This window comes from Sphaeramia orbicularis, chromosome 21, assembly GCF_902148855.1.
Source record: "Sphaeramia orbicularis chromosome 21, fSphaOr1.1, whole genome shotgun sequence".
Lineage (NCBI taxonomy): Eukaryota > Metazoa > Chordata > Actinopteri > Kurtiformes > Apogonidae > Sphaeramia > Sphaeramia orbicularis.
This window is the reverse complement of record NC_043977.1, coordinates 29,524,513-29,550,958: the sequence shown is the minus strand read 5'-3', so window position 1 is coordinate 29,550,958 and position 26,446 is coordinate 29,524,513. Positions and strand designations below refer to the sequence as shown.

The following is a 26,446-nucleotide window of genomic DNA, read 5'->3' as shown; positions in this document are numbered from 1 at the left end:
ACAGAGGTTACTCCTGGAAGAGTCATGATCAAATTAGGAGGTTTAATTAAACATGCATGACTTGATTATTGAAAATGCAAATTTGAGGTGTTAAAAGACAAAACTATCAATAACTAGATCCAACAGGTTATATTCATTACTAACAGAATTTAGACATGAACAGACTAGGTAGGCATAATGGAGCTTATTAATTACGTATAATTAATCTTAATGATAACTTTTATTACATTTTTGTTGGTACCCTACATAAACCACATTTACTTACATGCAACAGAGTTAACTTTAGTCAAGAACTGCGCTTATTTCTCTTGCAAAACAGCGCTACTACTTAGAAAAATGTGCTAAATTATATGGGCTGAACCCTCGACCTGACTGAAGTCTCGCGTTATTTCCTGACTTTTATGTTACCGGGGGAACGAGATTGTGGAAAGTTGTCACTTGTCTATCGTTTGCATCTTCCCCACAGGATGAGAACCGGAGATACACAGACTCCTCTGTAATTCCTTGGTAAGTAGACATACGTGCACCACATTCGTTAATGAAGAAACTAACTGTCTGTAGCATTAGTGTCTTTTCACCCCAATCCCGGTGTGGTGTTTAGCCCGCTAACGTTAGCCTGCTAAAGCTACCGAAGCTATCAAGTGGTTTTGATTGCTGTTTGTGTTCCTGAGGTTTAGCTAGCTAACATAAACTTTACCAACACTTGTCAAACAGCGCTTCTCTTTGCTTAAATACCGTGGCCCTTGATGTAACGACAGGTAAGTAAATACTGGTTTAAGCGGGCGTATGTGCTATATTGAGGTTGAATGTAGCTAATGTTACCGAGGTCAATACGGGTTCATGTTTATTTTTGCCTCTGGGCTCCGGCATTGACAGTTCGCGCTAAAATTCAATAAAGGAACTACAGTGTTTTGTGTGTGCTCAAAACAGGGGCATCTATTCTAATCTCTGTGAAATGTTTTGTTTTTTTTTCCACACATGTAATTTAGGAGACTTGTCGGCTCATAAGTCATGCTGTGGTGCTATATTTGTTGACGTTTTTGCTAATATGCATAAATATGAACTTGTTTCTTGTTTCTACACAGGTTCATCAGACGCCAGTAACTAATTCTTATCAAAATGCCATCTCCTCAAGTCCTGCAGCCTGTACTTAAAATGAAAGTGGATGAGCTGTTTCTCACCTGGTTGAGTGAGCCTGCAACACAGTCACTACTTAAAGATTATCTTGACCAGATCAAAAGTGGGCAACGCATTGATTTTAGCAATGGGGATGCCAAGGAAAAAAGGTTGCTGAGCTTCAATGAGAACAACAATGTGGCATCCCAGAAACACCTGGCAGAGAAGAAGCCTGCTCCCCTCAGTACTCCCTCCAGTCACCCCTCTGCCAGTACGCTGCCCTCTGGTAGCAGCAGTAATACCAGGGTGAGCGGACCCAGTGGAAGAGTACTGCGAAGATCTGTTAGCACAAAGAAGGTAAATGGTCTTAATTAGACTTAGTTATTTGACTGACCAACATCTAAATGTGTCACTACAACTGTGCAACCTGTTTCTATTGGTATTTATTATTAAAACTGCCTTATAAAACAGATTTACGTGTTGTAACAAGCTTAGTAAACTATTAAGATGCTGTTATACCAGAAGGCTTTCACCAAAGGTTACGGCTGAAAATATAAAAACTTGGTGTGTCAGTTTCAGCCCTCTTCCTGAATCCACCTGAGGTATCTGTGAAAGGTGTGTTCCAAAATCACCTATATGTCCTGCCAGCACTTACCAACTAGTGCATTAAGAGATTATAAAATACATTATCTAAACATACATGACATTTTGAGATATTTTTTATATTCCAATGTATTTTAGAAGTTTACACTGAATTGATTGTGTACTTAAATCTGTTGCAATTCAATGTAATAGCTTTGAAATTCCTTCGTTATTTGTGATGGTAGGTTAGTAAACATGTTAAGTTCTTATGAAGATCATTAATGTCTGATCATATTTGCATTTATTTAAAATAGTAGAGTTTAATATAAACATATTACTGTTGGCCATAAACTAAAAAATGTCATTTCCAAGTATTTCAGGAAACCACATTAATGTTAATGTCATCCTTACTCAAGTCTGAGATCACATGGGCTAATTATGTTCTCATGGAAATTCAAAGTCTATTTGGATAAACCATGTAACCTGGAGCAACAGTACTTCGTCGGCTTCCTGATAAAACCTGCGATGTGACTTTTGGCAAATTTTACAGGAGTAACAATAAACTTTTTATTTAACAGGAAACTGTGAAATATGACAAAAAAATATCTGTTCCTTTAACGTTGGTACTTATGATGGAATGTAAACAACTTTCACAGGAGACTGAAATTTGAAGCTATAATAGGGGAGATAGCAGGTTTTTATTCCCAACCAAAAATGTCACTTAGCAGGTTTTATCAGGAAGCCGACGACTGGCAAGTGCTGTAGCCTATGTGTTACAACATAAATAAACTGCCAGAAATGAATTAGTTTCCCAATTTAATTTTGTTACCTTAATATTCATTTTATAGAATGTCCTTTGACTGAGGTCTCAACGTTTAGCAATGTTAGCTGTTGTTGTTTTTAAGCTAAGACTCAAAAGAATTTTATTTACTCTTGTACCTCTACTATCCTTTGGGGATGTTCATTTTCCTTGTCTGGCCACAAGGGGTAGCTGAGTAGCTTACAGGAGCAAAGGCTTTGAGGGATTGTTCACTGAACTATCACAGTGGAGCCTCCATGTCTGTAGACATATGTAGTCATTATTAGTCAAATACTTTCCAAATGCTGAGGCCTCACCCATGAATTAATGTGGTATGAGATATGGGAGTGTCTGAATTGAGCCTATCCCTGGCACTCTGATTACACTGTTTAGTTTATGTTTTGTGCTTATTCTCTTTTGGGTATATGGAAGCATGATGTACAAGTAAGACACAGTTAAAGGTTTAAAAATGTACTATATGACAGTTTGAGGACTTCTGCCCAGGAAAAGAAGTGAAAGCATAGGCAGATGGTGGCATATTATTTACAATAGTGTGTGGGATGACAGTGAGACACCCAGACAGCTGTGGGCACGTGCTGTGAGAGGTTTTTCCTTCTACATGTTGTTGACATGCTAAGCGACAGCATGAAGGCGTGTTCAAATACACACGGGTGAATTCAGGATTGAGGCTGAAGAACTACACTCAAGACTGGACTTGTAAGAGACATTAACAAGGCATTTCTGTTTTTAAATAATGATTATGGAGGATTTTATCAGAGAACAAACATTAAGATCCCATTTTGTTTCACAATTTACATCACATTTTCATGTCTGTAGGGAAACTCATAGATTATTGATATTGCACACGTGATTGTAACCTATTAAAATTATAGTCAGAGACCATTAAACCTTGTTGTCCCTGCAAAGAAAGCCTGAACAGGGTTTGAAGATAATGTAATAGCAACATCTTGCTGGTCTGTTTTGTGGGTTTATCATACTAAATTTTCATAAATGATCAGTTGGCTTTGAAACGTAGCCAATAACATTCTTTCTCTTTGACCATGAGAGCTCACAATATACAGTAAATGTTATGGTGGATATGTGTAAATGTTTCATTTCATTATTTGTCTCTTCAGTCCTAGTGATCTTTGGCCCTCATTGCAACCCTCTAACCCCAGATTAATATAAAACAGCTGCTTGTGTATTCTGCTGTGATGTGTCGTGGCATGTGGTCGCTCCGTGTCATTTCATATTAAAAGGATTGTGGGAGGAATAAAGTAATACTTCTATTTTAAGACAACAAAATGAATTCCTGCATACAGATGCATTCTTCAGAGGATTACTTAAAAATTCAATGTATGTCACAGTGATGCGGCCTGGAACAGCTGGTCTGACTTTGACATCAGACACTGATATAGATAGCCCTGGTTCCCTTGTGTTGGCATTAGATACCCAGAACTCTGCCAGTGAAATGAGGTGTGGCAGCACAGTCAACCTCTGTGTAATTTACTCTGAAACGACATCTATTAGATAGTGCTCATTACCAGTATGTAGTCATAGATAATTTATTTTCACTAACTACAGTGCATATTAATTTCCTGTAGAGTTTTAGCTTTCATTTCTGCTGTGCAGCCCAATACTTATGTTAGGTGTTTATGTGACACACCAACACAGTGGTAGGAGAAAAGTTTATTTCCAAATTGATGTTTTCCTCTGTTGCATACCTTTGCAATAATGATTGCTGGTTATTTCTCAAGATGCCTTTTTATAACATGCTGGTTGCACTCAGCAACATGGAAGCTATTTGAAGCAAGGGTCTAGGGTCATGTTATCAGTTGCACGACCTGTCAGAGAGAACCAGGTGCTAAACTGTTTCTCATGAGTGCTTTTATTAAGGATACATGGTGACTTGGGAGCATAAAGTGTAGTGATTCAAAAACTGAGCTCATCAAGAATGATAATGCTCCAACATACTGATAAAGTCATAACAAAATGAAAACCTTTGCATCTGAGAATATCTCAAGCACCACTTTTTCCGTTGTCATCTGACCTGGCCTCTTTTGTACTGCATATTTAGATCATCATGTCATTCTTACGATGTTGTTAACCTCAACTGACCTATTTACACATGCATTGACTTCTCATCATACAATCATAATTTGGGCTCTCACAGTAATAACTATTTTGAAAATGCTTATGCCATTTAATTTGAGCCTTTTTGTATTTGTTGGAATCCAAAAGATGTTAAAAAGGTCAAGCACCTTATATACCTTATATCACATACAGTAAAATTATGATACCAAAGTATAGCATGGTTAAATGCAAAACCTGATCTCTCTACCTAAAGTTCAAGTTTGATTTGCAGTGTTTACTCTCTAACAAGTTGGTGTTGTAGTTAATGATTGTACTATTATGTAAGTGTGAGGGGCTTTATGTGCTTGACCGTGTTATCTGTAGCATCTTTCTTGTGACCCTTTACTCCACTTCCGCTGCCATGTAGGCAAGATGGATTTTTCAACAGACATCCACGATACCAGATAGATAGATGCTGCTATTGCATTGTCACTCTTATGCAAGCTGGCTGATCTGCTCACATCATGTTTTACTTGTTGGTCCCCCCTCAGCCCACCATGTTGTCAGTCAATCAGGCAATCTATTTTTGGCCCATGTTCATATGCATCCCAAATCCTGGTCTCAGACATCAGATTGAGCTGGATTGAGCTGGGGCTTTCTGGATTTTACCAGTACTGTACCATGGTATGAACCAGATATGGCTCCACTATACTCCCCATATGGACAAATCATCAGTGTGTGTTATTTGTTCGATTATGATAGTGATACTACGCTTATTCCGCTATAGCACAGTATTTGTGGGATTCCATTCATGCTAGTATTGACTGTTTGGGACAACCTTCAAGGAGGATTTGTTTAGGTTTTCCTGATGCCTCTATAGTGTATTTCTCTCCAATTTGGCTGCAGGCTGCCCGTCAAGCTCAGTCTGAAAGCAGCAGTCACACAAATGTCGCATAGATTGAAATCAAACCTTGTGAATAATCCTCTGACTTCAGGGGTTTCTAACATCTAGACCTGCCAAGTAGTCTCTAACTCCAGACAGCATGTTTCATAATCTCATCCCTTATGTAATAAACTGAACATGATTGGACACATGTTTCTGTGCAGACCTGATTTAGTAGTTTACAAATTAAACATACCGTAGGGTGAACTGGCGGTCTCGTGCTTTTCTGTCTGTCACAGTGACCAGTTAAAGTGTGGACATACTTCTTTAGCAGCTTGTCTGAGTTATACTAGCTTCTGACAGTGACAACCTGCCAGCAAGAGGATTTGGACTGTGGTGAATCTTGTTGGAGCTTGCACATCACTTGTTTTAATGGTGCATGCCTAATACAATATCCTGATCTACAACAATGCATATCACAACAGGGAAGGGTTATTTCTTAATACATTAGAAAATGAATATTGGCATGAAATGTCAATATGAATTGGCATGATTTGATATACTTAAACAGATGCACTGAACTGCAAATATTTATGTTTAATAGCAGCAACGGATATTTGTATGTAATATACTAAAGGCAAACAAAGAAAGCTATCAGATTCAGAGTATGAATACATAAATCTGAATTTAAACAAAATCCATACTACATGGAAGAAGACAGTCTATGTCATCAGAAATATTACCATAAAGAGTGTGTTGTATAGCACTATGAAGAGCATAATATGAAGAAAATTAAGTAATACATTTTCTTCTGTCACATGACATGTTGTATGTCATCTTGCACAACCTTGTTGTGTATGTGATGTTTACTCAACGAATTACCATTCACACCAAGTCCCGTATTTTTCAACATCAGCAGAGCTGTTGCCTCACATGTAAACTAACACATCATTATCTCTGCTCTATCGAGATTGAACCAACTACTGATTTTGTGTGCTTTAACACAAAAATATACCAAAGAATATAGTGTTAGTTGACAGTTTTGTGTGATCTCTCTCTCTCTCTTGCATTTTGGCCTTCATGTTTTCCTTCCCATATTTGGTTTGATTTGATGAGATAGAACAAAAGTGCCTCGTGTGAGAAGCCATCATACAAACAGCTTATCAAGCCTGTGCAGTGTCCTGTGTGGAGGATAACAGGAACTGGGTATGACCAAAACCAGTGGAAAAATGTGGACTCTGTGATCCTGTCATCTAAATATACTCATGTTGTGCTTTCACTTTCTGTGTGTGATAACAGTAATTAGGTTTAAATATAGGCTTGTGCACATAATGTTGTAATGCAGGCGTCTCTATAGTATGTCTCTTCAATTAATGTTAACAACAGCAGTCATGTAGGTGTTGGGCTTTCCCTACGATGGCAACCCCAGATCTGTTAGATCAGTGTATTTATGGAGAATTGATGTAATTACCATAACTCTGAGACCCCAGTGACCAGAACTGGATGTTTGTTTGGGAACTAAAGATACACCCTTGTTTCTCCAGATCTAGTTTCTTGGATTGCCCAAACAGTGCTTGGCAATGCTTTTAATAGGCACAGACTGGTTCAGTCATCATTCTTTGAATTTGACATGTCCCCTCCCCCTTCATTGCCATCCACTATAATAAGACAAGGAATGGATGGCAGCCCTGTGTGCAAAGGCAATACAAGCCCACCACAAGATATGAGGCAATTAGTTAATTTTGTGTGTTTTTTGTTGTTGTGTTTCATGTGATGATTTCACCTACACTTCTGCCTTTAAAATATTGTCTCTTAAAGAAACTAAGTGCTTTCCTTGTAGAGGTCTTTATTTTTCCATGATTTTTAAAGTTTATTTTCTAGTTGCCAGTGCCTTGATTTATACTTGGAGTCTCATTTCGTAAAGTCACATCAGACTAAAGCAACTTCTTTGACAATTTTTCCATTAGTGGTTGAATGTACAACTGAAAGTTTTGAAAGCTAAAGTAAGGTTTCTTTGAAGAGTATTTAAGTGTAGGAGCTTTGTAGAGAGTGAGCCGGGGAACATGAGCTGTATTTCATTGTGGTATTGAAGTGCATCTATCAGCTTCTGTGGTGGCTGCAAGCTGCAACAACAGGTCTGTCTCTTTACATAACCTTCTATGAGCACAGAGGAATGCAAACTGGAAAGGGCAGATCTATTGCACACACCCCTCCCGCCCCACACGATACACCGAGTGACTCCCACACACATACAGCTCGTCACTCCTTATCTCCCCAGCAGCTTTGAGGCAAGGGCTCCCTGACCCTGTGCAGTGTGTATGTGCATGTTTTGTAGACACTGGGACAGCAGAAAGCAGAGCTGAGATTGTGCGACCAGAAATGGTCGAGAGAGTCACAGTAGCAGCTGCTCTCTCGCATTAAGAGGCTCTCACTCTGACAGAGGACAATCACAGGGACACAGACCCAGAGGACATCTTTCTGCTGCCACTGCCTTCCACTTACAGTGCTGACTGCAACTAAGTGATTCATCCAGTCAGGAGGAGAACACTGGATTGAGTGTTGTGTTTGTTTATGTGTTCCCCATCCTGTCTGGAGCAAGGATGAGGATGAGGGAGCTGTCTCTACGTCAGGACCCTGACCTGAGGAAGGAGTTGGCTCTGCTGGCACGCGGCTGCGACTTTGTTCTGCCCTCTCGATTCAAGAAGAGGCTGAAAGCCTTCCAACAAGGACAGGCAGGTGGCTGTATCTCTACCTCACAGGTTGTGCTGGCCTGTCAGCCAGGGGACAGGTCCATTAATATGGGCTCAATGTTTTGTTAATTTACATTGCATTGGGATATAGATATGAACACTGAGAAGTTTCTGATTGGCTCCATACGATTGCATGATGTTTTATTTTACAGAACGACTTTTTTGCTTGTTTTGAGTGGATGGTGTTTTAACTTTAAAGCACTGAGAGGCTTACCCATTTGGTGATCTTCCATTCAGTGTGTTGTGACCAGCTGCTTTACTGTCCCTTTCAGGCTCCATCATTATCTCTGTGCAAAATGTCACAGGGCTTAGCAGTTGTGCTCAAGAGCTCTGCTAGCAGTTAGCATGAGGTGAGAGCGAGAGAGGGAGAGACTGATCGTACAGGGCAGGGCAACAGGAGATGTTTATGTCCTTTTATAGCCATAGCTGACACCAACACACAGGACTGAAGAGCAGCATTTATGAAGTGGCAGGTTAAACAGCAGATTATAGCAAGCAACAATCATTACTCTGACACAGAACACTGTTTACGTGTTTATGACAGCTAAGGTTTGGGACCACATTGATAATATTAAAAGTTTTGCAGCCTTAATGAAACCTGGGTTTGTAATCTAAAAGGGATGTGTGATATTACCAGAATTTCTTATCCTAATAGAAATTATTTTATATTTAGACAGTTACATACTGCAAAATAGAGCATTTTCTGAAATAGATTGCTTTCTTAGATTCTGAATTATATGCTCAAAAAGTAAAAACTTTAACTTTTAAATAATTTTTCCTTCTTTAATTTCTAACCAAATTTTCAATTACATCTAATAAAATATAACAATATATATAAGTATGAAAAGGTAAATAGAAAATACTTGTCAGTTATAGCCTAGTTGAATGCCTTGTTTCATGTTCCCAAAGAGCTCATTTTGTAACACAATAAAATAAACCAATATGATGCTGAACATTTTTGAAAGGTTATACAATATACATACAGTACAAGGCATTGCATATGTCACATAGGACCAAAACAACCTCATAGTAGTGCTTTTTATCTCTTAGCAGTAGACTGTGTGGGAATGTTTGTGTGATTATTAAAGGCCATTATCCAGTTGGCAAAGTCTTGAGCCATATAAATAGGCTTTGAGTGTGACAAAATTATGAAGAGTAAACTTGGCAATGCCCAAGTTGTTTTTAAGTAGATGTATATTCAGTATTTGGATTCCAAGACTTTCTGGCTATCAAGTATCACCTTTTAATATGTATATATGTTATCTTCAGCACTTGAAGAGAAGTTTTTAGTAATTAGTAAAGTACTTCCTCATACTAGTTTGTCATCATATTTATGATCACATGAAGGCCTGGCTGAATGCTGCATGACTTGAATGATACACTGTTATTGTCAGTACAGTTTAATAACACCTAAAGCTATGAGGAAATACCTTAGTGTACAGTTATACTGAAGCTGCATGGCTGTTTGTCAACAAGGATTTTGGTACTTTTGAGTAACATCCATTGGAACCTGTCAGAATTAAGATGCACAAAGATTAGAGGTTTTAAAAGACCAGGGTCAAAGCTAACAGACTTGAGACTCCTACTGTATCACATGTCAGCAGTTAAAACTTTACACACACATCACATGCCTTCCTTGCCTCTATGTCTAGGGCTGTCATTGACAGCTAATGCTGCCTGTAATCAGGTATGTGGTTTAAACATATCTGAGGTGGCTCTGCTCATTCAGTTTGCTCTTTTGCTTACTCAGTCCTGCTTTTTGAGGTACACATATTCCTGCTTTATGCCAACAAAGACACCTAAACGTTTATTAAAGATTCCGTACACTTGAGAATATTAGCTGATGATGACGACATGTTTTTATCAATACAGTGCAGACATTTTGGTATGTAATGGCATAGTACATTTTATAAAAAAGCATTAATTAATAGTGTGGAAATGCTAGTTCCAGGGTCCTGATTTTACAATGATGGCTCAGTGGAGAAGGACACTAAGACACATAAATAGAACAGAGGTGTCATTATCTCCACCAGTGACATACTTTGACAAGTTAAATCAGTATGTTTCTTCAGCACTAAAGCGGTCATTCAGCGGGTTGTGTTAAAATGATCTTCCTGAACATCAAATTATTATTTGTTTATTTATTTGCCACTGTAACAAAACTGTGTACATGTAAAGAAGTCTCAGATACAAGAAGGTGGTTCACCCCAACCCAAAAATTGACTTACACTATCAGAATCCAGAGAGATAAATTTTATCATATTTGGTACAAATGGATCCAGTTTGTATCCTCTAGCCGACCAGAATTTGTATCACTCCTCTAAAAATGTCCTCTTTTTTTATAACCTCCCTGTATTTATTCTTCGTTTTGTGCTTTTCTGCATAAACATGTGTAATGTTTAAAGAACCCAGGGGTATTGTAATGCTATGATTGTTTTTAATTGAGAAATATGGAAACTGTTAGCACCCAGCTCATATGTTAGGGTTTTTTTACACTTTTGTATGTATAAAATAAGAAATACAAAAAGGGCTCTAATAGATAATATCTATATGAATGGTAATGCTGGTGATATTTTTATCACCTTTTTCAATAAAAACAAAATGAAAAACAAAAAAGAAGTCTCAGATAGTAGCTGTGAAACGTTTCTGACAAAGCAGACCCAAGAGAAAACAGCTAGACAGCACAATTTGGTGAAAAGGGCATATTGTGATTATCATGGGCAAGACTGCGATTTTGATTTGAGCCTACTTCTTTGATTAACAAGGTCAAAGCACATATGATGCATATAGAAATGGTCAAACATACAAACTTAAACTAGCATTAAAAAAAGAACAGAAACTGTGTTTTGCCTTGTCTTTTGTGAATATATCTTTCTCGGGGTAATGTGATTACAGCTGCAGTTTGATTAATTTTTGGAGCTTCAAAGAAAGTGAAATTTAATGGTTTTCTTTGGTAGTTTTCCAGTGCTGTTTTAGCCGTAAATCCGTTCAGGGTATTAAAGACCACATCATACTCTCCTGTAAATTTGAGATGTTTATACACTAAGTAATATGGTCTATAGGTTCTTTAAACCATTGTAAACACTGGATTTTAGAAACAGCCTGAAGTGATTGTCAGTCATCAGCTTCACGTATAAAGTTGCTTCGCCTTAATTGAAACCTACAGAGTGATAATCTACTATAAGGTGTATCTGTTACAGATAAATGGATAATGATTATGGCTGCTGAGTAATCACAACTCTTTCCTGCACTCCAGAGATGCTGAGAGGTTTGGTTACTTAAGTGCTAGAAAAGTAGAATTGTACACAGCAAGCTTCAGGACATGTTTGAGGTGTTATCATCAGTGACTAACAGTTTATCTCTGTGTTTTGTTTTGCTTTTTTTTTTTCAGGCTCAGGTGAGAACGGAGGAGCCCGTCACCACAGCGCTGAGTGAAAGCATTCCAAAGTTTTACTTCCCACAGGGCAGGCCTCAAGCCAATCTCAACATTGACAGCCTCATTTCCAAAATTGAGAAAATATTTTCGCAGTTTCCAAATGAAAGGGCCACCATTGAGGACATGGGGCAGGTTGCCAAGGTGAGAATGTGATTTGTGGTGTGGACGTTCAGCTGCCACCCAGCAAATTATTTTCATTAGTGCTATTTAGCTGCTGACTTTACAAATGTTTGCTCCTTGTAAACCCCCACGGAAAATAGTATCTCCATCTCCCTGAAGAATGTGAGACGTGGTCTGAGGGGAACCTGAGTGTAGAAAGAAATGACAGCTGCGCTTCCTGAGGAAAATCCTTAATGTGATGCAACATACCTTTTCTTTCCAAAATGGAGTCCATACTTTTTGTATTCAGTTGTGGGAAATAAACAAGTGGATTTACTCAGTTACATATAAATATAATTTTGAGTAAACACTCTGAGTTGCACTTTACTCGAGTATTTCCATTTTATGCAACTTTTATTTCCACTTCACTACATTTCAGAGGGAAACGCTGTACGTATTTAATCCACTGCATTTATTTGTCAGCTTTAATTAGTTTTAAATTCAACATATTGCACAGTGGTTAATACAAGAAGCTTTTAAAATACAGCAGATGGATGAAGCTTTAACCAGTGGTTCCTAACTTTTGTAGCTTCTGATGTCTTACAAAAAGCAATATGCAGTCAGCTCATATTTCACATGTCCATGAGTTGTTACCAGCTCCACAAAACAGGGATTTTTTTCTCCCTCTAAACTTCTCATATGGTTTCATTTCAGTAAATGTTCAAATCATCCAATATGTCACAAAAAATCAAATATTAGAGGGGGAAAGTTGAAACTGAAGACAGATTTGTGTATCAGAACTTTGTTTTTTTTTTCCTTCTTCTTCTGCATTTATTATCTTGTGAGCTCCCAGATTAATCCTATGTCATAGTGTATCAAAGTGGATATAAAGTCATTCAAGCTCCACCTCCAGTAGCTACAAAAGCATGCTTCTCGAACACTGGTACTTTAGTATTAATACTGTGTTGATCCTATATATAATAATACAACCAGTCAGAGGAAACAAAACAGCACTTTTATTTACATACTTCAACTACATTTTACTGCAAATACTTAAAGCGGCAGGTGCCAAAATCAAGGGAAGAAATTATATAATAGGTAAATACACACCATCCCTCTGCAGCTGTCTCCTCAGTCCAAATCAAAAGACTATAAATTTAGATGACCTGTTTCATATTGTTTATGGAAAAGTGAAGCTACTTTACCAAGCTGACGAGCAGACAAACCACATGTGGCTGAATCTGATCAGTGCTCAGTAATTACAGCTGTCAGTCATGTATTTCACTCCCCTACCTGCCTGAAAATCTCCAAAACTGCATTTTCTGCAGCTTGAAAACACAGTCAAGGGATATATGCAAAAGTCTTATGTCCATTCAGACCACTTGAGTTACCAAGAGATCAGATAGTTACAGAATTTTTTTCCCAGTGACGCTAAAAATTATTCGCTATCAGAGCTATAAGTAAGACTTCAAGTATTTTCACATTGCTGTTTTTACTTTGACTCTGATTATATTTTCTGCCCCAGTATGTGTTTACTTCAAGGTTGGATATATAGTTTAAGTTTTCTTCTTGGATTCCATTTTCTTTATCAGTGCCCTGTCTGTGTCTCTTCCCCGTCTCCTTAGGCCTGTGAGTGTCCTCTCTACTGGAAAGTGCCATTGTTCTGTTTGGCTGGAGGCGACAGGACGGGCTTCGTGTCCGTTCACAAGTTTGTGGCGATGTGGAGAAAGTAAGACAATGGCTTCTCTTATTCTCACTGGTGCACTAACTCACACCCAAATGGCCTAAACATTCTCCTCAGAACAATGATGACCACTCGCTGGGGGTTACAGATACTGCATGCAGCTTTAAGCTATTATGATATTTTCCTTTTCATTTCTGAACGGAAATCATTGATTGCAAAACCTTCAGAAACCCTAAAGGGGATGGTGACTGTGCACATACAGTATATAAATGAAAACATCCATTCAGTATCTTTCTGCTTGACATTGAAAGGGGTACCAGGAGGCTTTTGTAATGGCGAGTGTGTGCTTAGATGTGTGCTGAATTATGTTGTATGCTGTAGGCATGCTCTTGTATTAATGTGCAGGCCCCCAGAGAACTGGACGGACCTGGCCTTTGACTTGTGCTCATGACTGAGCCATTCTTAGATGAGAGGCCACAACAGACGCTTACATTATTTTCTTGAAGCTACAGTAACACACTCTCATTTATAATCAACCAACAGCGAGTCTGAATCCTAATTTCAGAATGTATTATACCTTCTTTTTAAACCTGTGTTCTCTGAAACAATGATAAAAAGGACAAAGAAAAAGAGGAAGTAACCTTGCAACCATCTGTTCTCTCTTTTCTTCTCCAGAACGCTGCAGACCTGTCACGATGACGCTTCTAAATTTGTGCACCTCTTGGCCAAGCCTGGCTGTAATTACCTGGAACAAGACGACTTTATTCCATTCCTGCAGGTACTGGCTAGAGCACACCCAGGGAGAAGGCTGGACTTGGCAACACGGGATGGCAAAATTACATTTGCTTGGGTGGTGGGCTTAATTTTTGGTCTGTCCTGCTGAGGCAGGGCTTTTTCATGTGGTGGTCTAAATCAGGGACGTTACTGTGAGCCAGTAACACAGCATGATGGGAGTATGCTAAAAGGGATACGAGGAGATTCCACTGGTGAGGGAGTTAATCAAGGGGAGATTCAGATTCAGTGTACTTCGCTCCTTTTAGTGTATAATTTCCAGTACCAATTTAGAAAACAAATAATACATCATAACCCAAGCTATTTATCCATGATGCATGACCAAATAGGGTATAGAAAGAAACAAATCTGATCTTGTTGGCCCATTTCTTAATAATAGTAAAATAAGACTGGACATCTGTGGGCCCTTAAAACATCTTAGATTCAGGTTTATAAATTTTAAGCCTTAGAATTCATCAAATAGTTTTTATACCAAACCTTAATTGAAACAAAAACTAACAACTTTATCTAATTATTATATGTCTTTTTAAATTATCTGAAATTCAGTCCATATTTCTGATGTTTCAAAGCCACTGGACCTAATACTCCTTTTATAATCAATAAGTACTGAACAAAACAGTGATTTTAACATAACCATCGCTGTTAAATTCATAATAGTACAGAGCAAAATTCTTAAACCACCATTAGGTTTGTCCTTTCACAAGATGATAAATTACAGCCAGGAATATAGAGGAAGTGCTGTATGTAAATGGCATTCAAGCTAAAAAATCAGAGCAACAAAAACAGTTTCTGCAGATCAAAGTGTAAAGTATGTAGCATGACCTCTGTTTGTACTTAACATGTCTTGAATGCTTTTGTTGAGACAATATGAGATGTACATGCCAAGCGTTTCTCAGTGTATTTGGGGAACAGAGGTCATACTCAACATTTTTGCCTGTAGAAACAGTTTAGTCGTGTTTTCTTTTCATTTGTTTTTAATACTATGTGCATATTTCTTGTATTTTCCTACTGTAGCTTAATGAAGAGACTCAGAGGTAAATATATATATATGATCTGTAGAATTGTGCAAATAGAACACAGCTGAAGGCGACCTGCAGGAATTCAAGTTTCACCCCTTACACTGAAAATGCACATCTGCATTAATGCTGTACAAGTGAAATTTCCCTTCATGTTTTTCACCACTTGATCTTAATGTAAACCCTGAGTCTGATTTATGATTAGAGCAACAAAATTAATACAGAAAATGTTGACAGTTTGTTTAAAATGTCTGTGTACAATAGTGTGGTTGATTGTTCGGGCAGTCCAACCATGTGGACCTGCTGCGCTGGCTGTTTGTATTCTCATTGCACTTGACAAGTTGTTTGTGCGCCACACTGGCCCCACCCCACACCTGATTCATTTTCATGCTGGCAGGAGCGACTGGGCCGAGCCGAGCGCCCGTTAGCATACCAGCAGAGATGCCTTGTGGCACACGCTGTTTAATTTGTACGCTTGTGCTCAGCGAATAGCCTTTGACTGTTTTGATGAATGAAAGGCGGATTGCAGTGGAGTAGATTTGACTGTCCCCGCCTGTTTCCTCTGCCCTGTGATTTATGTGTTTCTCTATGATTTAATTTCTCACAGTAAGAGTCAAAGAGGCATGACGGCTGCCCTGAAATAAGGCCTTTTAATTTCATTGCCACCTCCGCATTTATGTCAACAATTCTTTCCCCCAGTAGAATAGAAGGGGACCGAATAAAGAAAAGACATGAGGGAGTTTCATGGCAAGAATATAGCTGGAGTCCATTTGAAATGCAGTACACCCTCTGTGACTTTATCGCATGAAAAAGGAGAGAAGGTTAAGAGAAGTCACTAACATGTCTTTTGTTTTTCCCCTGGCCTTCCTACTACTTGCGTTAGCTAGTGTAAGCGTATCCCAAAACCAATTGACCCAGTGTTTTCTCACTTCAAAGAAACATTTATATCTCTCCCTCAACTAGGCCTGCAGCCTTTTATTTCACATTGCACAAATATGTGTCTGTCTGCATCACTCGATCATGACATATAAAACATATGGCACGACAGAGTGATGCAGATAGACACTGACAACTTCTGATGTTTAAATAACTGCATTTATATGCTTTCTCTGAATATCTTCCATTTTGTCTGGTGAAAAGACACACACATGTGGTTTGCCCTTTAGCTTTTCTCTGAAAGTAACTACAGATTGTAACGGAACACATTTTTATTGCATCAGGCACAGCATGTCATTGTCATGTTATCCCACATTTGTGTTTTTAAGTTTTGTGGGGATTGTTATGGTAGAGATGGAAATGTGCAACGCAGACCAAGTGAGCTGACTTTTTGCTTTTTGTGTTTTCAGGATGTGGTGAACTCACATGCAGGCCTGGCCTTTCTTAAGGAGGCACCAGACTTTCACTCAAGATATATCACCACGGTATCGTAACCCATACATAACAATAGTGCTGCACAATTACATGTAGTAAAACCATAAAATATGTGATAATGTTGTCAACTTTTTTTTAAGGTGATCCAGAGGATATTTTACAATGTGAACCGGTCATGGACTGGAAAAATAACATGTTCTGAACTCAGAAAAAGTAACTTCCTCCAGGTGATTGTCTTCAAATGTTCTATACCTCTGTGTTGTTTTCTGTTTTGGCTCCAAAAGGAAATGTCTAAACTTTTTTGTTGCAAATTTGTACAACGTCTTTAAACGTCTCACTAACACTATGAAAGGTTTTCATGATCAGTTTGATTAGTTTACTTTGTATATTACATATCTATTTCTTGCTTTTTGTGTAATAGGTGTAGGTAATATACTACTGTTGTTCTAAGTAGGTTTTATATGCAATGTAATGTTTTTGTAAACTGTAATATGTACATTTGATAGCTTTGGTAGTGAGCAGTTTATCATTAACAGTAACAATTTTTTAATCATTTTTATGCAAAAAAAATTTGAATGGTATATTTGTTCCTTTTTTTACAGAATGTAGCGTTATTGGAGCAGGAAGAAGATGTGAACCAGCTGACAGAGTTCTTTTCCTATGAACATTTCTACGTAATTTACTGTAAATTCTGGGAGCTGGACACCGACCACGACCTCTACATCGACCAGAAGGATCTGGCACGGCACAATGACCAAGGTACCCAGCACACCTCAGTTTACTCAAGAGAAGCAATGAAATTATATTTAGAATTATCATGAAAGAAGTTATTTTAGCTTGCATTCACATGCAGTGAGTGAGTCAGTGGAAGCCACTCGTAATGATCACAGTTACAGCGATGAGCTGCTCACACGGATCAAACAGCCAGTGACGGAATCATCCTTAGACAAATTCTGTTCACATGATTTACTTGAACTAGTTAAGTTGATTGCTTACAGTGACCACTTTTAGGGTGATATATAGCATGATAAATAGCTTGCCTTACAGTTTTGTTTTCCAGCCAGTTAAATGTTCAGAAATGCACAGAAACCATTGTGAGTTACTAATTGTAATGTATTTTGTAAACCTCTCAACCCTGTTTCAGATTATAGACCAATTATAATTGGAAATACTGTAAACTATATTTTATATACAGCACTAGAGGTAGGGAATATTGGTAAAAATGGGATGATTAAACGTGTTTCTAGTAGTCGATGGGAATAATCATCTGGATAAATATCATATCATTATTTCTCTGATTTTTAGTCCTGAGTAAAAATTGAGGAAAGGTAATATGTAGTCATTTTTTATTATTGTTTTAATGGTTGACTTTTTATTTTTTTATGTCACAACCATTTCTTCATGTTAACAGATGAAGTAAAATTAAGCAAAACAACAAAACACAGAACCATTCTGTTTTACTACATATAAATATTGTGATTATAAAATTGTCTTGTGAACATAAGAGTCACTGATCTCCAAGGAAAATTAATTTAAAAAATGTGTGTTTTTATGTGTCTGTTTTTGGGGGGTTTTTTTAGATATTTTTACTTTTTTTTTTTTTTTTATCCTATTCTTATCTTATTACTCGGACCTGAGTACAAATTTTGCTCTTCATCTGCTACATTTAATGAATGACAATAAATGAACCTTGAACCTTAATGTGATAAATAATATGAAAATGATATCGTTATATGATGTAAAATTATCTTATTTTTATCACTGTATTGACCGGCTTCATTCAGTTCATTGTTTTGTATGTATAATGTGTTTGAGTCATACACAGTACAGTCATTTGGAAAATATGAAACAGCCACCATCATCTGATAATGATCGATTTGCCCCAAATAGATGTGATCACTGTAACCGGTTTGCACTGTTTCTATTTTTGCTTCATTGTTTCAGTAGCCTGTTACAGTGAAAGTCATGTCTTCATGCCTGGTGCAAAAATAACATAAGCGTTAATACCAGTACACCAAATGAGCTTTCCTGTTAGCACTTGTAGACAAACCACAATAAGTCGACTCAAATTAGACATACCAGTATATAATATTTGTGCATGTGGGAGGGGTAAACTTTCAACCAAATAACAAACACACTCAGGACTTGTCTTTGACGCCTTCGTCCCACACACTCCACACCACATGTTCCTGGTTGATGGTCTGAGTGAGGAAAGGGAAATGAGACACAAGATCAATAAGGGAGCAGCGGATAGACTCTGCCCCAGTGACGCTATGTCTGGAACAATTTTTGCCACTACATGCTCAAAAAGATGACCAGAGGATTTATAGCATTGTCAAGATAAAACAGAGCCACACTACGCAGCCTGAATTTACAGTCTGTGAGAATGGATTACATGTGTTGTGAAAAAATTGTACATTGAGTCTGGATTCTAAGTTATATCTTAACTGTGTGTTTTCCAGCCATTTCCCATAAGATGATTGAGAGAATATTTTCAGGAACAGTAACAAGGTTAGTAAAGGTTTGACTTCAGTTTGCAGGATATTTGTCATTAATAGTGAACAGACTTTAAAGAAACGACATATTCTGCGTTTTAGTTTTAATCCAGATCGTGTGTTTTATTCCAGAGACAGACGGGTGTATAAGGAGGGACGGCTGAGTTACGCTGATTTTGTCTGGTTCCTCATCTCCGAAGAGGATAAAAAGACAGACACCAGGTATTTATCTATACCCGCTGCATCTTAACGGTATTGAGCAAAAATTTACGATGCCAATATCAATAATGGTTTGTACGCAATCATTTTCTTCTATTCTAATTTTCCATTTTAACCAAATAAATTACAGGACAAACCTTTACTTTCATATCCTCCTGAGACCCGGGAAAGTAAAAGTTTTGGCTTTTTTACATTGAATAGTTGTCTTGATTCAATAGTTTTTTCAGTTACATTTTTTATTCTTTTAAGGAATGAAAATGCATTGCTGAGTCTCAGGAGGATATTATTTTTCCGTAATTATTTTTTATAAACTCAAAACCATTTAATGCTTCAGTTATTTAATTCCATAATTTCTCTTCTGTATATTGTAATTCAAGTGTAAATCAAGGTTTTTAGGCACTTATTTTGGCTCGTACAGCTTTAAGTTTTCTACTTTATCTGTTTATTTTTACATTTGTGGCTTTTTTATTTATTTTTTCAGTTCTACAACCTAAACTACAAACCTGCTTATCACAACCTGCAGTTATCTGTTAAAATAATATCATTAATGATCCACAACCGACATTTGTGCATATTCTGTGCACTAACACTCATGAGATTTACCACAAAGGAACTGAAATCCAGTGTGAAAAAAGACATGTTTTTCATATTCTATAGGATTTAAGCAATTTAAACAATGCCCTAAAAGTGTCAACATTCAGACCCAGCTCTAGTGCTTCCTCTGTGTCTTAGTTTGCTCATGTGTGCTTTTCCATGACCTGTGTCTAGTATAGAGTACTGGTTCCGCTGTATGGACCTGGACGGGGACGGGGTCCTCAGCATGTACGAGCTGGAGTACTTCTACGAAGACCAGTGTCAGAAGCTGGAAGCCATGGCCATCGAGCCCCTTCCCTTTGAAGACTGCCTCTGCCAAATGCTCGACCTCATCAAGCCCGAGGTCGAAGGTCAGTTCCCTTTTTACATTTATACACACTCTAAGAAGTCAACACACTCACAGGTTCCACTTTTTTCCTCAGTGGTATTCGCAGAAAGACCCCCCCTCCCTTGAAAAATTCCCCCAGTACTTAGTTTTACCACTGTGCCATTTAGAAGACACTAGTCGGCTGTGAGGGGGTGCATACTTAGCATTGATAGCCACAGCAAGAATGTGACCCATAGTCGACCTGGAGGCACGTTGTACCCGCAGAGCTGTGAAATGTAACGTGTAAGAGGAGACGCACTCACTTTTTTAGAGAGTGTTTCAGGAGGATGTTTTTCCTAAACAGTTCTAACACTCCCAAACTACACACTGTGTTAACTTGTTTTGAGTTCAGTCCAACTTTTAAGGAGATTTCTGGTTTTTGATAGATGCACACATTTGATACAGAGCTGATACATTTGAGAAAGTAGTAGATTTTTGTAAACTAATCCTTGATACAGCCCTGTCAGGGAATGGAAACTGTTTCTCTTTTCTCCTCAAATGCAGTTTTTTGTTTTTACTCTACGTAGTTTGAAAACTCACATCAGTCCACTGTAAATATAACTCATGGAATATTGATAAAAACAAAAAAATCAGTTGATACAGCAGAGTTTTTGTCAGAAATTAAATAAACTGAACGTTAAAATATGATTCTGGCAGTTCTTGGTTCTAGGTTGAGTTATGACATTGGCATTTAATTTTTATATATATTTCATTAGCTTTCTAAAAGTTGCACAAACTTCAGTCTCACTTGTAAGTATGTTTTTGGGGAAAATATTGACCGATCACACTGTCACAAAACTACAAAATAACACCAGTTATCGCTAGAAGCAAAATTTTCTGTCTTATTGTCAGTACAAGAAATAAATCTCCTTCGCAATTTGTTTTGGAACTTTATACAGACACCAGTAACATCTTCAAGTGCTTTGACAGAGATCTCAAAATGTCTTTCTTTAACCTCAATGAAGAACGGAAGTGAGCAAGTTGTCATAAGTTCGTTTCATCCCAGGAAAAATCACCCTGCGGGATCTAAAGAGGTGCAAGTTGTCCCACATATTCTTTGACACGTTCTTCAACATCGAGAAGTATCTGGACCACGAGCAGAAGGATCCATTCTCTGTAATAAGGGTAAGATCGAAGAACACACCAAACTGTGTCATGATGCTTTTTTTTATCTGTCAAAGGTTGAGCAGGTCATCTATGGGGTTTTTTTTTGTTTTGTTTTGTTTGTAAAGGAGGTGGAGGCGGACGGCCAGGAGATGTCCGACTGGGAGAAGTACGCCGCAGAGGAGTACGACATCCTTGTGGCTGAAGAGGCCGCCAACGATCAGTGCAATGACGTGTAAGCATCACATTACGTAGTAATCTCACTAGTGTCAACACAATCAAACTTCATAAAATAACAAGCTAAAACCTAATGGATTTCTAGCAGTTTTCTATGTACGAGGTCATTGTCGTAAACAGACAGAGCTCGTGTCTCACTGCTAAGACGGAGGATTATGTTGAGCCTGTCCGTGTAGGAGTCAGTGATAGATGAGGCTGTTGACAGGCATGTTGTATGGCGCTTTTAGGAACACCAGCGACTTCTAAAGACAGGCAGCTGACCAAAGCAGGTAAGACACTGAGGCCACCACCAGGGACAAAGTGTTCTCCTCTCTCTTCCTCAGACGTCTAGTCCTAAACCCACTCCTAGCTTTCACTCAGAAATCAGCAGTCTGAGAATCCTGCTGACAGCAGATTGGCTCACACCGTAGCACATGTCCAGACATGGACAGCAGCTCAGTCTTGGCTGGGAGTCCGTTTTTGAACCAGACCATTTGTTTTTATCCTCTGTCTTCAGAGTAGAAAACAATAAAACTCTGCTCCTGCACCATCTCTGTTCTTTATTCAGGAGTGTTAAGGCAACATGAGAGGAAGGAGGGGGGTTTTATGTTGTATTTTGAGAATAAAGTTGAAATTATGAGAATAAAAGTTGAACTGTCTTTCAGGGAAACTCTGAGCAACTTAATTCAGCTTTTGCTATCGATATTGTTCTATGTAAGGATGGGTAGGCTTTAACAAAAGTAAACACACTGATGAAAACACTGCTGTTGTGCATTCAGTATCATGGGCTGTACTCCTGAGTGCTATGGGTAATAAATGCTGCGTTGACAGAGGCTGTGAAGGGGATGTTATTTGCTCTGTACAACCATGACGACCATTACAACTATGGGTGTCAACAATAATGGTGATGCTGTGCAACTATATCAATATAAATCCATACACTGTTACATATTGGGACCATGTCGCAGTAAATCAGGGGTGTCAGTCATTTTAGTTCAGGGTCCACATACAGCCCAATAGGATCTGGAATGGGCCGGACCAGTGAAATAATAACAAACCAAAGTTTTCTCTTTGTTTTAGAGAGGGGAAAAAAGTACAATTACATTATGAAAATGTTTACATCTACAAACTATCCTTTAAAAAATGTGAATAACATGAACAACCTGAAATTTCTGAAATTAACTTCAACAATTTTATGCCTCAGCTTACCATTTACACAAACATTACAACTTACTGATCGCGGTGGATCTACAAAGGCACGTTTACAAACATTCATAATATTCAAATTACACTTATTCTCATCAGACATTTCAGGTTAGTTATATTTGTTCATGTTATTCATTTTTTTTGTTAATAGATAGTTTGTAAATGTAAACATTTTCATGTAATTATTCTTTTTTTACACTAAAACAAAGGGAAAAATTTGTCACTACTTATAGATTATTATGATGGTATTTTACTCATCTAATCCACTTGAGATCACACTGGGCCCCTGTATGTGGCCCCTGAAGTTAAATGAGTGTTAATAATCAAGAACACCCTTAATTATTAATATTTTCAGTGTAATTTTGGAATTTCACAAATTCATTCTGTTCGACACCCCTGCCGTAAAGTCTGCATCACGACAGCATTGCAGTTTTAGCTTCAAACCTTCAGAATTAATCAACTTGACCTATTTTCTTTTTGTTTCTTGTGATACAACAAATCCTCTATATTGCACTCCGATATAACCATCAACACCCTTCCATTTGTCTTCCATGTGTATGTCTGAGAAAATAATTCCTTGTTACTAAAACTGATTCTGAAGTACATTTCCCTGTTTTAGCTACAGATGTTAATCTTTTTTAAAAATCAACTTTATTCTCAAATTAAAAAAACTCTCTGCTTTTCTTTTTTTTTTTTTTTTTTTTTTTTTTTTTTTAATGTGGTGTGCCCTTAATACTCAGTTATCTGTTCCTTCATGTGTTCCTCTGTCTTTTCCAGTCACATCAGAGTTCTCCTGTTTCTGTAAAATGCTTCTTTTAGAGGTGCTCTGCCACACAAAACCGTTTTTACTTGTATTTTTTTTAATATGTTCGGTCCATAGGTGTTTGTGTTATGTTGTGAATTTGAAAATGAACCGCTACCTCCTCTGTCTGCTATTGACACTGAAAAGAAATAAGCAGAGAAATCAGGTGAATTAGAAAAGCTGGTCAGTGTGGCATGTTAATGCCTGAGCTCATTACTATTCACGAGCTCACCCGGGTGAGACCACGCCCACAGAATTCATCTAGCTCAGTGACAGCTTTCATATACAGCAACCTGGGGCACCGTAAAGGGGGGTTAAACATGACAAATTCATGAGGCCTAGCATTCCCGGGGGGCCCATAGAGCAGTGGAGGGGGCACAGTGGATACAGGTTAGAGGGTGTGAAAATTCCATGTAAGGTCCGCCGTACATGAGAGGCATAGAAGCCTGGAGTCGGATGTTCAAATTATTGATTAATTCATTAATCGTTAGTTGGTTGCCCTTGTCAATCAATTTACGATTAATTGATCTGCGGCGATTTTTCTGAGAACCTGAATTTCTTTTTCAGTTCGGTCTATAAGAATAAAAGCTAAATACACTTCATGACAAAAGCATGTCATATTCCTTAATGATTGATTTATTAAACCATTGGATACAGTCAGGGTTTCCTGTGGAATTCACCTGTTGATGTGGTGGGGTGGGGGGGGTGGGGGGGATGCTCACACGCGCACAGTACAGCCGGGGGATGCGTTGGTTGGTTGGTTGGTAACCGCATGCATGCGTCACTTTCCGTCCTACTTCCAATACTATGGGGGTACGGTGCAGTCCGTGCCCCTGCAGAAGTGGAAGTGAATCTTTTCGCTCATTTATCTTTTCTCCCCCTCCTGAAGCTTCACAAATGCATCACATATCTGTGGCCCGAATCAGGAGCCTGGAGGATGTTTTCAACTTCTGTCTCATTGACTGTGGACTAGACAAACCTCCAGAGAAAACGCTCCGATACAGACCCCGCATTTGTGTGTGTATTTATTCAGGGGTGCACTGCTCCAACAAACAGACGGGCCGGTCTGTGTGTGGCTCCACCACGTCCATACAGCCATTCTAACTCATCAACGCCATAATCCGGTTCAATGACCGGCTATCCCAGCCACGGCGTCGCAGCGCAGACAAACCAGCAGCCTTCGGACAGGTGTGGACGGGCGGAAAAGGGCAATGAACAATTTAATCGAGCAGATTCTTATCGACAATCATTAGTCGATTAATTGTTTACATCCCTAGTTCAAAGCATGTTAAGTTTCACTTTCGGTTTCCACCAGTTCCTCTACTTGTTGCAGGGTAAAGATGCTGAAAAGCCAGGCTGTCATCGGCTAGCTGTTAGCCAATCAGAGTCAAGCAGATTAGCATGTTGAATATTCATGAGAAATGGCACAAATCAGGCTGAGTCTTCCAGCAGGCTTTCTATGGCACGTTAGAATGGCTTGAAACTTGGTAACCAAGACATTTTTTCCACTAAAATGTTACAGAGTCCATGGTAGAACTTCGGACATGACCACAAAAGTAATGTCATGCGTGTGGCAGGGCACCTTTATCACATTTTCCAGAGAATGCCTGGATTCTTTGGTTCTGAACCCAGGTTGTCTTTCATATACATGTGTCTTTCACTGATGGTTTTCTCCGTGTGTCTGTGTAGGTATGATAATCCTTTGAGCCCTCTAGGGCAACACATCACAGACGAGCTGGGGCTGACAAAGAGACACTTCTTCGAGATCCCCAGCCCACACTGCAACCTGGATCTGGACGAATACGAATATGAAGACGACTTCGAATGACCCACCACCCTTGCGGCATTTTCTGCCAGCCGAGCACCGTGCACTCCCTGAAACCGAGCTCAGACGCGCCGGTCCAACCCCAGCTCCCATCCTGCTCAACGGGATCCACGTAACCAAGCGGAAAGTGAGCGCAAAAAAACCAGAAGGCGGTGGGATCAGATGTGCTGTAAACAGCTTGAGAAATGGTGTTAATACACATTTGACTAACACGAAATGTGAAGCAGATTTAAAAGTAGCTGGAGCAGAAGGTAGTTCCTCCCGCTGCCAGATGTTTTAATACTCTAAGCCACACATTGTAGATCTTTCCCACATGTTTACACCAAGAGACGTTGTGTTTTGCATGTAATGCTGTGCCAACGGTCAGGTTTGGGGGTGGGTATCGTGCCATGTAAACATCAGAATTATCATATTCACATAAGCTACATCATGTCACACACTGGAGTCACAAACAGATAAATCGTTCAGGTTTTGATTCGATGATTATTTGAAGTCATTGGCGAATCGTACATTCCAGTGATCAGAACTGAAGGTTCTCTAGAAAACTCTAAGTTCAGTTACTGTAAATGCCAAAAACGTCACGGACGAGCCTGCTGTAAACACAAAGCACAGTTCATACACAGCGAATGTTGTACAGCTCTGTTTCATGATGACATGGACATATGTGTGAGATGGGTTATACATTTTTAGAGCTGAGTTTCTAATAGCTGTAAATATTTATTTGGTGCTTGCTGTGTTGTAAATGATTTGGACAAGTGTATTAAAGTCGTTTTCTATGTTATAAAATACTTAATTTGATTGTATTTTGACAGAAAGAGGAACCAACTTTAAATGTTTTGCCTTTTCTTTAGATAAATAATAAAGCCTTAATGGAATATTAATAAAACCAACATGTGCCTTTGAATTTTATTTCACATACTGTATGTCCATATTATTACAGATTAATTCTTACCCACAGTGATGCATTCAGACACTAGATGTAGACTCCATACAGTACTGTTTTGTTTCTAAAGTTAT

The 26,446-nt window shown here is 38.5% G+C and overlaps 1 protein-coding gene across 3 annotated transcripts; it reads left to right on the top strand.

Annotated features, from left to right (window-relative positions):
- The first annotated feature begins 407 nt into the window (after positions 1–407).
- ppp2r3b (protein phosphatase 2, regulatory subunit B'', beta) lies at positions 408–26,319 on the top strand. 3 transcript variants are annotated; one of them, XM_030124412.1, is made up of 15 exons: positions 408–507; positions 1,086–1,473; positions 11,595–11,780; positions 13,364–13,467; positions 14,098–14,200; positions 16,577–16,651; positions 16,742–16,828; positions 17,204–17,360; positions 19,064–19,112; positions 19,229–19,318; positions 20,084–20,259; positions 21,283–21,401; positions 21,509–21,615; positions 21,845–21,886; positions 25,294–25,430. In XM_030124412.1, the coding sequence occupies exons 2-14, from the start codon at positions 1,120–1,122 to the stop codon at positions 21,861–21,863; spliced, it is 1,626 nt and encodes a 541-aa protein (XP_029980272.1). In that variant the 5' UTR covers positions 408–507; positions 1,086–1,119; the 3' UTR covers positions 21,864–21,886; positions 25,294–25,430. The 3 variants fall into 3 exon arrangements, with proteins under 3 accessions (XP_029980272.1, XP_029980271.1, XP_029980273.1); XM_030124411.1 differs by lacking the exon at positions 21,845–21,886 and having other exon boundaries at positions 25,294–26,319; XM_030124413.1 differs by lacking the exons at positions 408–507; positions 1,086–1,473; positions 21,845–21,886 and adding an exon at positions 7,713–8,185 and having other exon boundaries at positions 25,294–26,319.
- Positions 26,320–26,446: the final 127 nt, after the last annotated feature.

Coding starts and splice junctions, on each gene's coding strand:
- ppp2r3b (XM_030124411.1), top strand. CDS start 1,120: ATGCCATCTCCTCAAGTCCTGCAGCCTGTACTTAAAATGAAAGTGGAT. Junction 14,201..16,576: donor ACTTTATTCCATTCCTGCAG/GTACTGGCTAGA, acceptor TTGTGTTTTCAG/GATGTGGTGAACTCACATGC. Junction 17,361..19,063: donor GGCACGGCACAATGACCAAG/GTACCCAGCACA, acceptor TGTGTTTTCCAG/CCATTTCCCATAAGATGATT.